Source organism: Pieris brassicae, chromosome 1 (assembly GCF_905147105.1).
Source record: "Pieris brassicae chromosome 1, ilPieBrab1.1, whole genome shotgun sequence".
In the NCBI taxonomy this organism is placed as follows: Eukaryota; Metazoa; Arthropoda; class Insecta; order Lepidoptera; family Pieridae; genus Pieris; species Pieris brassicae.
The window spans coordinates 12,122,047-12,140,284 of NC_059665.1; the positions used below are offsets into that span (position 1 = coordinate 12,122,047).

The window sequence follows — 18,238 nt, forward strand, 5'->3', positions numbered from 1 at the left end:
GATCTATCGTTTGTGTAGATTAGTATTATATTGACTTATGAGTTTCGGATGTCAGGTTCAATATTAGCTTCCAAATATATCACCACGAATAACGTGATTTTAAATTCGACTATAAACAAGAAACATTAAAAGTTAAACCAATTGAAACTAACCGGCACTTAAATGTATCACATTTAACGTGGGACGAGCAATTGGGAAATTGAACTTCTAGTTATAATCGCTCTGCATCGATTCGTTGTTTATTTTATAATACACGAACCAATTTAAATAGCATTATTATGGGAAAATACAAATCCGAGATCGTTTTAAACTTTCAAAAGCTCAAGCAATTTAAATTTTAACAAAAAAGTGTGAACAGGCAATTCAATTCGACACGGAGAGGTAGGTATAAACCAGGCCATTTTTCAGACTTACCCAAATAGCATTTTAGTACGTATTGCGCTTTATGCGGACATAAATTTGTGTCGGACGGTGCTTTTAAAACTACACCACTATTGCACATCGTAAAATCTGGCGAATGATACATTAACTGATTAAATCGAGCCAGGGTTGACTCCGCATTATTCAAAGAAGCTTCTGTTCGTTCTTTCGAAATTACGCGATTTTAAACTCATATATAACAGGAGTTTTAAAGAGAGGAAATTAATATCTTTGTTTACTAAAGGTGCATAGCTGTAGAATTTATAAGTGAAAGCAAACACAAAACCCGGCAAATAAATCCACGAGAATATTTTTATTTCAAGAAAATTTCTAAATAAAACCGACGAGAATACGCTCAAAAGGTGAAAGATTTCAGCTTTGTGATAATTCATCAACAATCGTATAGACGTGTTCAATCAATCATCGCCGATCATCAATCAAACGTTCAACAAGTAAAAACAATGGTGCGACAGCCCTAGTTGAACAAAGCGTCTGTTCTATCTGTGTAGCGTAGACGGATATTAATGTATGCTATAGTTACGTGCGTAACGAAGCGTGTAGTGGATGATTATGCATGTGTGCGTGCTAGGGCTGGCAGATGCGAGTTTGCAGGCAGCTGTTCGACCCCTAAAGCTTGCAGCATTGTCGGGCACGAGCTTGCTTACACTGAATTATAGGTTATTATTATTGATATTTTTATAAGTGTTACAGTTGCAATCGCGTGTCCCCGCGGCGACATACCGGTCGTAATGAATGGTTATTGCTTGATGTTGTGCTTTTGTTACAAATGTTCACAATACACTGCTGTAATGTTTTATTACGAAATAAGATTTTTTTTAAATATTTAAACAAGTATACAGCAGCTTTACTTCATTATAAGGAAGGTATTATCTTAATATTTGGAAACATCCCGGTAATTCGTTAAACCCTTAGCAAACTCCTTAGCTTGATACAACGTAGGGTAAACAGATATAAATTTTATTAATGCACCCCACTCAGTCTTACGTCGTGTCTCCAGACCAAAATTAACTTTGGTGCCGTGTATGAGATATTGCACCATTCGCGGAAGATTACCATTTATGTAACCGAAAGTGGGAAATCCTTATATTAACACATAATTAATTTTGTTTACTCGTTAATAAACTAAGAAAATATAATCGTTATTTGCGAAACCAATTTTTTTAGCATACAAAAGAGCAGTCATCTCAGTCTATAGACAACCATATTTAGTGGATGCGTTGCCGGCCTTTAAAATATATTGCAAAAGGAATCATACCGTGTATATAGGCAGTCATATCTACACACGAATCATAGCCATGAGTATGTAGACTGAAGGGCGTCAAAGTACGGACGCTCCCCTCACTATTGAGTTACAATCGATATCCGAAATGGATGGACGCTAAATCAACACGGACAACGCCATCAAATACCTCTAAATTGATTTATGACAACTATTTTAGGAAAAGTATACTACATAAGCTTTTTGTTTAATAAACCTACAAAAGAGATCATATGCATCTAAATACGACAAGACTTTGTCTAAAAAAGCATCAGAAGCAAAGTTTTAGAATTTCCCTTTTATCGAATATATATAGAGACAGCCCAGAATCGTTCGAGTTACGTAAGCAGTCATAATCGAAACGGAACGTTGTTAACGTAAATGAGACGTTTTCCGAAACCAATCACCGTTTAGTAGATTCGTAACGGCTGGTAAACATGAAAATCCTTTATAAGCACCCTGTTCGACCCTAATACACCCAAGCTTCATGTATCACAATACTTATTTACTTTGGAAATTGGTTAAATTGCGTGTTATGTTGAGTTTGAAATATGATATTATCCAAATATTTTCAACATTGCTAGCCATTGTTTTCATTTTAACAAAATTTCGGTTTAATTATAGGTTTAATCTGATATTATAGTCAAGCTATTTCCTAGGTGTGCGATGAAAAAAACATGTTTTTTATAAAGAAAAATAGCAAATATATTCTTGTCGTATTGATGTTACAACCATTCGCTTGTACAATGTACAATATTCTCATATCACAATAACGTCAAATAGAAATCTTTCCTCAATCGATCTCTATACGTCAAATAAGACGCTTGTTATTGAGTCGGTTTCCAGTTTGAAATGCAGATATTTCGAGCTGTTCAAATACACAATTGATTTTAAAATTGTATTATGTTATCAGACATAATTTTTATATTTCATTTTAGTGGCCGGACTATTGCAAATTCATTTCGTTAATGAAAATAATAACAGTTATTGTAGATAATTAACATTTTTGTATTTTTTCGTAGAAAGCTCTAAATTGCTACGAAGACTGACAGTACAATATGAGGCGTAGTATTAATGTAGGCAATGCTACAAACCGTTGCGGTAACGCTACGAGAAAGCATTGCGTATTTTACATAAATGCACGACGTAATTTACATAAATGTAATAATCTAAAGTTGCCGTGTGTCCTTAAAGTAATTTACTTATGCAATAGAGTACGTGTTAGACAAAAGCGAAAAATGTATACAAACATAGAACAAAATGTCTAAACAAAGGTGGCCACATACATTTTGTCACCACACCAAAGAAATTACAACGTGTACCACCTATCAATTAACCTGGGCTTAATTTGAATCGCGGCAAGAGTTAAATGGCGCGAAACAAATTGTATAATTCCCTTTTAAGTCCGCCATTTTGAATCACGAGCTGTCATATTTCCCGCCGTTTTTGACATTTTAATTCGCGGTTTCGGCATTAAGATTTGTCGCCGCTTCTGGCTTTCAATATCAACGGTATTTATACAATGTGGTAAATTATCTGAATTTTTTGAATTAACACTACTAATAGAACTTGCAACCTGTCACATAGTTAAAAGTTTAAAAGTTAGTGTTTAACAAATATACAAGTACCCTTACAGTGTTAAGAGACGTATTAATTTAAATGAGTTTAGCTCTGACCGGTCACCCTCGGTAAGGTTTTCGCTGAGTCAGTCATTATATCGGCCGATTACAAAATGTTTCGTTTCGTTCGGGTTGTTGCTCTTTCTCGTGGAACGGGTGACTCATTGTTATAATTTTAAGTATCCCTTTTTACCTACATTTCATGGAGTTACGGCATAATTTTCAAGACTGAAATATTAACTGTACGTGACGTCAGCCGGTAAATTCATGAGGTCTTTTAAAAGAGCGCGGCGGAATATCGTTTGGAAGAGGTTTGCTTGAATTAAGTGGCTCCTTTGTAATAAATTTGAACACAATATTAATTGTATAATTAAACCATCTCCTTTTTTGTTTATTTCATATTATTTACAGTGTGTGTGCATCCTATTCATTGCAATGGATGCAGCTTAACAGACTCGTATGCAAATTAAAGCACAAAAGCTGCAACCGTCCCTTATGTATTGGACTAGTAAACAAAGGTATTATTAATTGCAGTTTAAGCTTCAGGGGTTGAAAAAGGATTAGTCATTCAATATCACCCCAAATGCAGCTGTGTAGATATCGATCTCTTTCACTCGTTTTTAGTTTAGGCGCGTGTGAGTGAGAGGTCCGTCGGGCCACCCTTCGCAGAGAATGTACGCCACGCGCCAGAGGGACACTGATAATAATGAAACAGTACAATTGAACTTGGAATTAAGTAACGTCAGTCACGAGATTAATAATAATACCTCGACAAATAAAAAAAACAGTCTTTGTGTGACAAATGGATCTATGTGATGTATTATAGACACAGTAATGGAAACCAAATGCGATCAATTTGACTCATTCTATTTATAGCTTTATATGTTTTAAAAGCTAGATTATTTACTTCTGGCCGTAAAAAGTATAAAAATATAGTAATGAGGTTCTATCACATATTAAGTAAGAGCAAAGCAGTTGACACGTCACTAGTTCCGCTCCAAAAAGTTAAATAGCCGCGGTGTACGTCCTAATTAACAATAATAATTAATTCATAATTTAATCCGTTCACAAAGCGAACACTAACATATAACAATACACGGGGATTATGGCATTACGTGATGAGCTCAACTATAAATGCCACTATTTACTATATTTTGTCATAACTTCGTTGAACAATTTCGTGGTGTAACTATGGATTAACCTATCCCATTTCAACTCTTACCACGAGAACTCCAGCAACAAAGAGTAGGTTATTTCAATAATATTTTTTTGAAAAAAGAACGCTCAGATAAACTTAAGGGTTGCCAGCTGACAATATTTCCAAACCATAAATTTTGCCTAACGCGAGAATTTGATATAGCGATGGGAAGAAGCCCTTTAGTCATAAATAAACTACCTCAGCCCGTGAATAGAAAGGATAAAAAGATTTGGCGTATTATCGCCGAGGACATTAATTTTCTGTTTCCCCAAATTGTGCTCCTTGGCAGCAATTCATAGTTGCTGGCGTTATTTAGTTTGACCCGAAAGAGCATTTTGTTTGAAACAAAATCTAGTTTAATCGAAAATTTTAATGACATTTCAATAAGTTTACATGGACGTTTAAATTACTCACTATTACTAAAAAAAATATTCAGTACTCGTTCGTAAATAGTTTGTTACTTGATCCAAACATTTTTCGCTTTCACGCCATCCTAAGAACTGACAAGTGAGAACCCTTTTAGCCGGCTTGAGTATATATTGAATACTAAACGTACCACCGTCTTAGAAAAATCGGATTTATATTTTAATAAATCTATATACATTTTCATACAACTTTGTCACTCGAAACCTTCTAATTCAGGAAAGAATGATGTTTGGATCGTCTTTAGCTACCCATGTGGGATCGGAAAGACCCCATTTAGAGTGGATTTGTTACATCCCCGGCTTATGGCTCTAAACTTAAGCCTTTTTTATTGTTTCTGGTGTATTTTTCTTTTTAGTTTTATATAACTACGGGTTCGTTCTTTTAAGTAACTTAATATTTGCGGTTAATTTGTACCACGGCTCCAAGTTTTTTTCAATGGCAATGGTGTAACGTGATTTAAGGGATGAATGAAATTTTTGGAACTCACTGGGAACTCAGACAATATCATTTACATCATGCATGTAATATAATTAATAAATTAAATCCTCCATAATGTTCTATGTACATACAAGTCGTAGAGAACGATATGGCGCCGTGATTCGACAAGTCTACCACATTGGCTATGTACTAATACAGTGATGAGAATTTTCAAACGGACCTAAAATCATTAGAAGTATGAATAAAAGGAATAAGAAATCGGTGCAGTTCAATTAGCGGAAAGCGGAACCGTTTAAAGGTTAGCCGAGATAAAAACTACGGAACCTTAATTGGAGACGCCGTGAGCGATTTTTTCCTTCCGAAGTGGTTCATTTAAAAACTTATTTTTTATTATGTTTAAATGTTATCTACAATGATATATTAGTTTAAATTTTAAAGTATTGTTTTGAAAATTGGCACTTAACAGTATGGGGTATTGATGCCTGGCACAATGCCAGCAAAATGGAAGTTAGATAAGTTGTTTTTCCATGACTAAATAAAACAGGGTTTTCTTTGTGCCAATTCACTGACCAACTATTAATTATTCAGGGTTAGACGTCTATTGAATAGTTAGTAAATAATATAACTCGTACTGAGCAAACATTGCTTTTGAGTATAGTTCCACTGAATGTAAGATAGTGTTTTTCATTAAAATTTGCACGTTAAAACTTCCAATAAAGCTGAAAAAAGACCGCCAAAGCTTTCCAATAAGTTGGCAATTCCGGCCGAATTCAATTTGTTTGATAAAAAATGTGTCCCAACGTCGTGCGATTGTTTGTGAACATCACTCGTCATTTCCTTATTTGTTTTCGTCCGACTTTATCTCTTCATTCCCTCCTTTAGGGAAGAATCGAAGGTCGTGTTATTTTATGTGAATAAGGAACTGTTCCCGTTTTAATCTAGAAAAATCACATAAACTATTCGTCTCGCGTAACTCGCTTTGTCTTCACACGTATCTTCAATTGTCGTTTCTACTTAAAAGTGCACAATTCTACAATAGAACCTGCGACAGAACGGCATTCGCATTATGTCGCCGTGTTTAGCATTTCTTTCTTAACACTCGCTGACAAATTCTTGTCATAAAAGCGGAGAAATTCAAAGTAAATTCGAATCTCTCACACAATAAACTCCTGAATACAATGTTACTTATCTGAGGAGGTCCGTCGGCAAACAAATTGTACGCTGTCATCGTATTTCTTGAAATATAAAATTGGAAAGCTTTGAGGAGCGATGGCGTAATTTGTCTTTGTGCACTTTGACAGGCGCCTCTCGTTACGAGTCGAATTGTTTCATTCGAGGTCCTAAAACCGCCGGAAAACTAATTAATCACATGCGACATTAAATTTCTTTAACGAAACTCAAATTGATACGTTTTCATAGAAATAAACAACAAAAAAAAAATATAGAAAACCATACGAGTGGCAAAAACTATGCCACGGTCCGTTACAAACAATTATGCGTTTTCACAAAAATCGGGATACAACAATTTCACCACAGCACGTCGGTCCCAGAGCGGTTAAACAATAGTTTGAAACGACGTGCTACCAACCTGTTGAGTGTGACCCACATTCGGTTCTAGATTTTATCTAATCTAGCTTTAATTTGTTCGCTAAACCGACGGAGGGTTCACCTGCGATGAAAGTGGTTTATCGGTGAAGTGGTGCGATATTGCTAAGCGATGACCAAAACAGTAAGAGCGTTTCCATGTGATATTCAGTCTATGTTATTGCTGAAAAACGTATACTTTCTATGCTATTTAAATTACAATTGTACCTTTAGCACAGCCCGGTTAAATAAGTAAAGTGGTTCCCACGGGTCCCATTTTAAACCTCAAACATCAATCGACTAAGATGACAAACAATCATAATAAAACAGACGATAGGGTCCTGTATTGTTTTATTAGAGAAACCAATAAATGTTCTTGTCTCGTATTGGTATAGGAAAATGAAAAACAAATAAAAACTCCTTTCAATCCGATAATAAACAAACAAATATTTTACATTTGTGGAATAATAACTATCCGATACACATCCCATATGTAAAAACATTACGCGTAACGTCGTAAAATCGTCGTAACCGACTACCTATTGGCATTCAATGTACCGTCCCGGCCGTTATTCGATTTGCCCTTTACCCCACCTGTGCCGCTACATGTAAAATATTAGACATTTATGGTCTAGGGAGATGGAAAAAGCGTGTCTTAATGCTCTTATAAATGATTTAAACAATAATAAAACAGACGCACATAGCGTTGAAGTTCCATGTGTTTTCGCTGCGAATACAATAATGCTTTATACAAGTTTACTTCGAACATGCTTTGGTCCAAGGTAGGAGTTTGGAATGTCAAGTAAGTTGGAGTAAGCTTTGGCATATTCTGACCGACAAACTAAGAGACATATATAAGCTTAGCTCACTATCCCACTAATAAACTCGATACAGACTAGAGGTAGTTGATGAGGGCCGGAATACAAGCAACAACAATTGAGCCACTTGTTGCTTAAACAGCTATTTTTGAATAGCAGCTTTGAAGCATTTTTTGATTTGTTCACTAACCTATCCGACACAGAGAGTTAAACAGTAGTATTCTTTAGCAGATACGAATCCCCGTAACAAATACTTAAGTACCTAACATTCAAAGGCCGGTTTTAATATCTAGTCGGCCACGTGCACCGTTTACATAGGCCTAGCATTACGTAGGACCGATAGCTAATCTTAAATTATCCGCTCAACTAGACAATATAACATTAGATACATTAGTCACCCTGCCTACAACTTGCCTAACTTCTTGCATTGTTGGGTTCTGACGATTAAATGATTAAAACGCAATCAATAATAACCTACCTCAACGTAAAGCGACTTTACAATTATGAAATATGTAATTTGAAAATATTATCGCTTCGTTCATGTGAGACTCGCTTTATCGAGTTGATTTCCGGAACGTTAGAAACTTTGGTAACATTGAACAAGTTTGTAAGTGGGAAAGTTAGATATGAATTTTATTTCAGGGGACAATATTGGGCGGAACACAAATTTCATTATCTCGAAAACATTCGTGCTTAAAAAGAGGGAATAAAAGCAATTCAATAGACACTCAACATGCTTATTCTTTATTAAATTTACTTTATACGATGGCGATCAATTTGATTCTAATTTAAAATGTGTGTCGTCGAGTCCTTGCGATATAAATAAATATGGAATTTTTTTAATTGAGATAAAATCGCGTCGTGTGAAAACCCAGTGGCTCATTTGATACTCTAAAAAGTTGGCCACTCGTGTCCCCATCGACCCTTAAAATTGACCTTAACCAAGTTCGAACAAGGACTTCGAAACTTGATCGAGATGCGCATACTCCCGAATGGTCTCACTTTGGAGCTTTTTATTTACGCATTGACGCATATATCAATACGATTATAAAATTACTTAAATTAAACTGGCGAGAATTAAGTACGGTGACGGTTTTTTGTGTGGAGATGTTTAAATAAAACTCTTTGTTTGAAGCTGGGTAACAACTGACTTTAATGGTTACAACATGAGCTTGTATCTTACATTAACTTAAGGGTAGTGGGGTTGCGACGCTAGCAAAAACTAATTTGACTCATCTTAGGGCAATAAATCTAAGTGACATTTTAATACAAGTGAAGTCGAACTTTTTGGACATTATCGGAAACAAGATTGTATGACAATTTACGAGGCTCCATGTTGTGTATGGGCTTTTGTTTTTGGTGCCATGTGTACGACGAAGGCTATCATTTGTCATAACTCGAGTTGCCATAAAATAATACGTGAACAGGTCCATATTAAACTAATAAGAGCATTTAAATGCTTAGTTCAATATCCCATAATAGTCATTCTTACGGTGCTAGCTCAATGGTATGAAGCATCAGTTTAAGTCACGGTTCGAGGAGCGTGGGAATATAAATTTTCAATTTATCGGAAATTATACTCCCTAATCACCAATACTATGACGCATCTCTGAGAGATAAATCCGATTGGTTTTAAAAATATCAAATCAAGGACACGTGTCAGCCACCGAGTCACACTGTATAGTTAAAGCTACCAAGCTGTTGTGTATATGTACACACAATTATAAAGTAATTAAACTAACGTGTATAACACGTACTTCCTTATCTCTCCGAGATAAAAAATCTATTACAAAATGCAAATTAAAAACAAGTCATCGCGCTAACGTCGGCCCTTTTCTTCACGAGTTGGAAACGTAATTAATGTACTTCGTGAACGCACACGGCTAACCAGTGGAAGTTGACCTTCCTAAATTCAAATAAAGCACACTCGCGCACAACGTATGGTTTGAATATTCTCAACGAAATAAATATCGACATAAACTTACTTGCAAATGATATTTTACAAACGCAACGCAATGCAACATTTGCCCTATAGGGAAAGTAGTTTTAACGGTGTGCTATAAACATTTCGTATCAAGTATCAAGGCCTCTATTTCCCTAGAAACGTAACAGTTTATGCAATTGTATAATTGAATTAAAATTATTACGTCATCGCTTGCGATAGCAGCGCCACCCCGGGTCAAAGTAAAGTGGTCGCTATGAGGAAGCGGGCTGAGCTTTACGAGGCATGATTTAAATACCGGCGGCCCTGTGTTATCTGTCATCGGCCGACGTGACTGTACACGCACATTCCCTGCTGTCTATTAGGTCCTCGCTCTAAAAGCAGGTAATTTTGAAGCCATTTTTATGTTTGAGATCTGCATCGCGCGTTTTATAAAACCAAACCGTTAAATTGTCAATTTATTCAACGAAACGTCAAACTCAAACATAGGCCCACCGAAGTGAATTTATAGACGTCAAAAACATAACCTCAAATCTGACGCTCGAAAAAGGTTTTATCTAAAAATGTCCTCGAGGATTATTGCCGTCCGAGTGTTCGGTAATCCCCCAGGGCCGATGACAATCTCATTTACGATTTGACGCTTTGATTACATCGATCCTATCTAAATTTTCATTCCGCTTAAGCTAATAAGAATCGTAATGAGAGGAGCTTATGTCATCAGAGGAAAATTGAACTGATATAAGAAATTCCGAACACAATAAAGTAGATTAATAGCCAAAATAATTATAATAAACTCCGCCGAAAAGAATTCATATTACTAAAGGAAATATAGTGACATCTATGTTTTAGTTCTGAATGTTATGATGAAAACTTTCACAGTAGCTAAACAGATGGCAGGACTAGGTCGAACAGCAAATAACTTCGATAAGGTTCAAATTTGTAACAAAAAAATCGGCTGGTATTTAAAAAAACAATTAAACAATTGAAATTAAAGTTTCAATGAATTGTAAACATAAATCGTTTATACAAGTTAGTTAATGTCTAAACAATGTGAAAGTCTTGCCGCGAGGAAGTTGCTATGTATTAAATTTAGCTAAAATGAATAAACTTTGCTCGGCGGTACAACTCGAGTTAGAGTAAAATTTAATTTCGCGAAACAAGATAAGTTGTAATCGGGTAATCGAATGTTGAATGTAAATTATGTAAGCACGTGACGTCTTACTTAGGAAAAATCTTTATGTACTAAACAGTAAGCTACAACCCCCTTAAATGGCCTGCTATACTTTAACCAATAAATCACTTTTGGGTAAGGGCAGCCCTTACAGAATTTAAAAGTGTCCATGTATTTGTAACGCCTATTAAAATTCATGTTAATTGTTAACGACACTTCGCCCTAAACAAGGAAACTGCTAATAAATAAAGAGCCAGCCTATCAACATGGCTTGCCCTTGGCTAGAATAATTTAACAGCTTTTTACCACGAAATCTTTGCGTTTTACACTCGTTATTCGTCACTGGTTACCCGGCCACTGTACCGCACAAGGTCGTTTATTGCTTTATAGACATACCTGTGCCTTCTATAGCGTACACGGTAGTAAAACGGTCAAATTTGTTACCACGTTTAGTTGCAAAGCTTTTAAAAATGCTTAAATATTTCGATTGATTGAATGATTTATTCACGATACGAGGGATTGTCAGTCATTATGTATTATTTCTGATTGGCATGTTTTTCTCTCGACGACACATTCTGTATGTATAACATTGGTTCCTATACACTTGTTAAATAAAATGTGTGTCTAGACTGAGCGCCAAGTGACAAGATGAGTCAAAGACATCGATTAGCATTCGATGGAGGTCTCATAAATTATTCGCGTTTCCTGTACTGATAGTTGGAATCACTTGTTGGTGTGCGTTGGGCCTGAATACTGTCATTTGCCAAATGTGTCGATGTAACACGTCAAACAATGTACACACGATTATATACTTCCTGCCATTTGAGGCATTTATTACATTACAATCCTATACATTTATATGTTAGAGTCGAAGGGAGACATATGTAGTTATCCGACTTCGTTAAATATAACAAGTAATATAAGGCTGTGCTACTTGAAATTACGTATTTCGTTATTATTATTTTATAATCGGTCACTTCATCATCAAAAATACTTACTCGTAAAACTTGCACAAAGATGAAAAGTGTGATACGTACCTGCAACAAAGAATGAAAAATTATTTTTTTACAAAACACATTTGTCATATTATTAAACGTAACTTCTTAAACGATCAGAAGCGAATCTCACTCAAAACCGGTCTTAGGTGACGTCTTAAGAACGTAAGAATGTCAAGTCACCCCTGAGATGCCGTTCCCACGATCAGGTGCAACAAAAGGCTAGTAGATTTGAATAAACGCATAGTGCAACGGTTCTAGCCATTGTATTTTCACAGGGGTAGTTTTATGTCTTACGTATAGAAAGAATAGATTTTATATAAGAATAGATTTCCCGCGGGAATCTAAGCCCCTATGAGAATTAATTGTCAAATGTCTAACGGTTAAACTTTACGAGTTTTCAAATACTAGAATACGGCTTCATATTATTCTTATTTTTTATGATTAAATTGCCTCAAAAATAAGCCTCACACATATATATTTCGACATTTAACAAGTTTTTGTAAATATTTTTGTAATTGAAACATATAATTAGTTAATTACTTAGTTTTAGTGTATGCTTTTTTAAGTTGGAAAGCAAAGAACAAGGCGCACAGAAGAAATCAGCGAGGCTTCAATAAGATGTCAATCGTGTCATTATAACATTACTAGAGCAATTAAGACAATAAATACTAATTATAAGGGGAAATTCAATTGAACGTCGTTACATCACAAATGAATACCTTTATAGAGACGAATTTCCATTAAATGGATGTAGGCAGTCATTTAGGCGGATGAATTGGTTCAAGTCATAGGCAGAGGGTTTTAGAGGTACCTGTAAAACCCTCTGCACTTGCGTTCTGTAGTTTACATACTAGTTTTATTTGAATTGAGTTACGAAACTTTTTTTATTTTATTACAATTTTATACAGACAACTCTAGTCAAATTTGAGATAGCTATTTCAAATATCATTGCTCATTCGGGCTCAGTAATCGCATCAGCTCTTGACTTATGGACCTAAGTGGCGAGTGCCTCTCACGCGGAGAAATGAACGTAATTAATTTGATTAATCGCAAGTGCCGTCTTCGGAGGATTCCATGGTTCAAGATGAGCATCAGGGACTATTGCAGCCGAAATACGGATTCGAACTCTAACCAAATCATTGCGCCTTTTTCGCTTTATAGCTTTCAAATAAACACAACATCAATTATTTAAAATGTTTAGAAGTACTAAATATACCAGTAATTCTTTATATTAGTTATAGAAGGTGCATTATCACAGGATTCTTAAATCAATATAATTATAGAACAACTTGGACAATTCCAAGACTATTTCAAATCGACTGGATCGAGGAATGAACTAAGAATCCATTTGAAAAAATGCGTCGTTTGCCTTATTTAGATTTTAACTAGAACCTTGTTTGTATACTGATAAATTAGAGTGATTATTATCTGCAGTAAACAAATTTTTTATTAAATTAAATGGAAATATTTTTATGTGAAGCATAGCACAACAAAGGCGTTTATTGTAAGCCGACTGATAAGATTAGAGTGTGGCGCTGCAACTACCTGTGACGTGGGCTATCTAATCTTGTAGCTCAGGTAAAGGTTTCTGGGAACCATATAATTACAGTCCCTTGTCAAAACATGTGGTTTCTTTGGTTTTTAGCTTTCAATAAAGCAAGATGACCGAATTGGGAGCCGATGCATCAGGCATAATTGGACAACATTCCTAACATTAGTTAAACAACGCTGGTATTACACAAAGAGCTTCAAACTGTTTAAGTATGTATTAAATTTAGTTTTAAATATTAATCTAAGCTTAGAAATAATTACCGACAAGGAATTAAACGTTTATGTATATGAATGAGTGTGTTGTGTTATAAAAGAATAAAAAGAAACGTTATAAGGTTTTTTTTTTTTAATAAACTCGGATTAAAAGAAAATACATATAGGAACATTTAATATATTTGGCGAAGATTATTTTCCTCACTTACATGACCGAAACTCAGTCCTAAGAAATATTTCATAATAAAATAAACAGACCGTTTCGAGGAAAAACTTAAATACACGTTCCTCACGACTGACACAAAAGATGTCCTACACACTAATTATATGCCTCTAAATACAAACCGGAAACATTCTATACCAAAGTTAGAAAGGCAGTAGTAATATTATTATTAAGTTATTCGTAATTAATTATTGTATATGGATTCATTTTTCCACTTGAAAAAAACCCAGGATCTCCGCGACATCAAGCAATGGGATAAGTCATGATGCATAGTGTATTTCTGCGTCCGATAAGATCAAGGCAAGTATAATTTATAGAATTATTATTTACCGGAAATAGAACCCAGGATCTCTATGTACTTATGCTTTGTACTCAGCGGAAGCGGTAGTTGTAAAACAGCCACAACGTTTTAATCTACAATTACTAGTTTTGAATTAGATTAAAAGAAAAATTAAGAAAGAACCAAGATTATATCTACTCCCTTGACCACAAAATTAACAGTGCTGACCGACATTTGCCAGTTAAAAAGTTAACCAATGTCAAATTTCGTTACACCAATACAATAAAAAATAAATAAATATCGACAAAGTTCAATTATAATTGCCTTGTGAACCTCGTTACATGAACCGATTCATAATAACTAACCTTGACCTAAAAATAGAACCTTATTTATGAAAGTATTTCCTACTTAGCAATTTGACAAGACAAACTACATAAGCAGCTAAATTGTTTGTACATTATCTTTCATTAGTTTTGCAATTAGGAAATAATGCACTTTTCACTTCATACGCAGTCGTGGATACAAATCGTACGAATGTCTAAATAGATTCATGAAAAACAGGAAAACATACACAAATGCCTAAAATCCCGGCATAGTTCAACACAAAGGGCGGAGTAATAAAATCGCAACTAAACGTAGGTACCTACAATACGCTCAAATTGAAAGGCAATTTCAGTGAAAGCCTCCTTCAAGTAAAAGGGAAGAATATATAAGGTTTTATGTCGAACAAATGTCATTTTTCCACATAGTTTCACTTCAATATATGATTTTCCAAATTGATGGTTGACTCAATGGTTTTTCCTTCGTATTAATTTAAAACGGTAGTATCGACAACTATATTCACATTTTATTGTAAAACTGTATTATTATGTATATAGAAAATATGTCAACAAAATAAATCAATATGTTGAAGGACAATAGGGCACTATTTAAGAGATAAAAAGTATTCCAGATAAGCACGATAAAGTGAGAGGGTAGATAAAAAATATAATAAATGTAATTGTCGATATTCAAAACGAGACACATTGAAACAAACATAAGGCCGTCAATATTTAGCCGTGAATTGTTGTAGGAACAACTTCTCGCCGGATAAAAGTTCGTTAAACTTTTCAACTTACCAAAGCAATCCAAATCCGTTCATTAAAAGTTAAATAAATTATTCTCAATGCTAAAAACTATCGTCACTACACTATGAGAAAGACACTAAACTAATTTGGACAATGACTAGATATTAACTGCGAACACATCCGTACGCGTCAACAGTCGATTCATAACTGACGGCTTCGTCGACACTCGGCGAGGGTCAAGTTTTTGGAGAAAAAAAAATGAATGCAGGCAAAAGCGCCCATACGGACGAGATGCCTTTAACAAAAAGAACCCTAAATATTACCGGCAGCGAATGATTCTCAAATGTTTGCCGACAATTCTACGGGTAATATTTTTGGCAAATTTATTTTGTGGATATTTGCAAATTTTTAATTAACAGATCAATATGTTGTATGGCCTAAATCATAAAACAATAGACGGGTTGTTGTTTGAGTATAAAGTCGAATTTGTAAATTTTAACTTATCAATGTTTGTGCGTTACTTCTAAGACATTGACAGTCACATTTCAAGGTAACCGCCGCGTTCATTGTACTCAATATAATGACCCCGGTTAGAATTATTTTTATGAATATTTAAAGAAAAAACTTGTTCCTTGAAAAATCAGACAAGATCATGGCATGATGTAATGATTGGTATTGATTGATTTTCGTATCCACATTAGTTATGGATCATATTTGATGTGAATTAAACCAATCTAGTTTTGATTTTAATCGGTTTTATTTAAATGAGCGCCTTTTCTAAGGTTTATAAATACATTCAAATGAAAAAGCTTCAATATTAAGACGAAAGGGAATGGTGATCCGGACTTTTAAGAAGATTAACTTTAAAGTGCAAATCTTTTGAAAGAAAATTACAGACTTGATCGTGGATTTCAAAGTTTTCTTTTCAATACGTATTTATTCAAATCTGAGATCACTTTGATGAGAATATTTAGTTCTGTTAAAACGATACTAAAAAATATGAAAGACTTTGTATTTATCATATATGTATGTAAATACTTTACTATTTCTTGTGATAACTTTTGAGTGTTTTTGAAGATAATTGAATATTTGAAACAGCAAAAAAATGCAAAATAATAATTTAGAGACTCAAAAACCGACAACACGTTTGAGAGCCGTTGGGTCGCGCAGCTGCCGTGCACACATGGGACACGGTGTACGCACAGCGTATACGTGAGTGCGCGTGCAAGGGTGTTTAATGCGTGGGGTGTCCCGTTTAATGATCATTGCTATATTGATTTCACTATTATTACTATGTACTTGTTCATAGAAAAATACATTTGATTTAGTAACGGCTGGGGCGATGTTGATAATACTGTTCTGCGTATTTATTATTTATCTATGTAATGTAAGAGTTACTAAACAAACAGATAATCTTTGTTTTATTTTTTCTAGTCCCGGTTGAGAGGTTTAGGAATAAATATTTTTTATTTCTATTTAATGTTTTCACTTACTATGTTGTTGTCATGGGGTGGCTAATTATGATTCAACGCCAGATGTTGGCCAAATGCTCGACCTTATTTAACTATTAAATCTACTTTCATGTAAAGGCTAGGATTTCTTACATCCGAAATATCTGTTATTACTTATCTTTTACTGAAAGTGCTAAACTAAAATACAAAAAATGGAACTTAATAAAAGGGCATGTGAACAGATGAATCATCTAGTATTGAAAACCACTACCACAAATGTGTAAAAGTGTCGGGTTTTTTAAATAATCTCTGTGAATAAAGGTAAAAGAAAATAGAGCTTTCAAAGCAAAAGCTTTAGAACGATAGAATAATGCACTTTTGTTTATATTTTCCACTAGTTTGATTGATTCTAAAAACTCACACGGGCTCAACGGTAAACAAAACTATGGAACACTAAGACGCACACACTGACAAGTGGCGCGCATGCGCGTTGAGGTAGGCGCAATCACCCATAAAGTGCATAGAAATTGCAGTTGGGCCGTCATGTTCTCTTGTTGCTGTGCACGTATACTCAATATTCCGACAAAAAGGAATATATTCCAAGACTAAACAAAATAATTTCAAAACATAAATAAGCTGCACATAGATGAAAAACTGAACAATGCCGAAGGTTAGTTGTTGAACTGATTTTCAGTTTAATGGTTCAGTTGAATATTGTGTTTGATCTTATACCACTGCCAAAGGCAGTAAACTGCAGGCACAATTACCTATGGAGGTAATAATATGATATTGTCCCAGGGTCAACGTTCGGGTCAACGCCCCCACCATATGACGATTTTTTATGAGTTACAGTGTAAAGAGATGATTCATTCTTTAACGGTGGAGATACAATGCTTTTTTTGAATTATCCTCCTTTTGTATGTAATGCTCAGTAAAATATTTAAATGTTACGGCCTCGCAATGATTTAAACACATTTAAATCATGTACATCAAAAACATAATTTACGATATTCCTGACGTTAGTTATCGTTGGAATTAAACTCCATAAGGGCAAATGAAAGCAAGCGCCATCTACTGATTGATTGGCCAATGTGTCGTAGATAACCGAGGATTTTCTTTACATGTGGAAGGACAGTTTTTAATGACAATTTTAATAAAAAAAGCAGTCGCACTCTAAACGGAATTAAAAAAGCATGACCTACACTGCAGCGAAATAAAAATATGCCAATCATTTCGGCTTAATAAATTACATAGGTACTGTCACGGACAGTGTCATTAAAACAGTCTTAGCTTTAGAAGACGCTCATTAAAAACCTTCCTCGTTAGTTTCTCGAGAAAAGTGAAGAAAAATAAACATTTTCGTTTCTGGTGAAAAATCTTTATAAAATGCCGAATTACGTTTGCTACTGTACCTGTTAATTGGGTCTTAAGGACGGGAATTTTCTATTTTCATGATATAAATTTTAAATTTAATAATAAATTACAGACGGCCAATGAATATAAACGCGACCTTTAAAATTGGACCGATGCCTTCTGTCAGAGATAAAAGTTTATAAATAA

General features: G+C 34.7%; 1 protein-coding gene across 6 annotated transcripts in view; it reads right to left on the reverse strand.

The window, feature by feature from the left end:
• LOC123715550 (brain tumor protein) overlaps positions 1-18,238 on the reverse strand; it is a 222,658-nt gene that overhangs the window by 16,919 nt on the left and 187,501 nt on the right. For 2 of the 6 annotated variants that reach the window (XM_045670660.1, XM_045670696.1), the window contains exon 1: positions 15,279-15,417. The exons of 3 other annotated variants lie outside the window; for them this stretch is intronic. In XM_045670660.1, the coding sequence (XP_045526616.1) occupies positions 15,279-15,301 (23 nt within the window). In that variant the 5' untranslated portion in view covers positions 15,302-15,417. Of the gene's footprint in view, positions 1-11,893; positions 11,933-15,278; positions 15,418-18,238 lie in introns of those variants that run through there. One more of the 6 variants, XM_045670678.1, reaches the window with a different exon arrangement.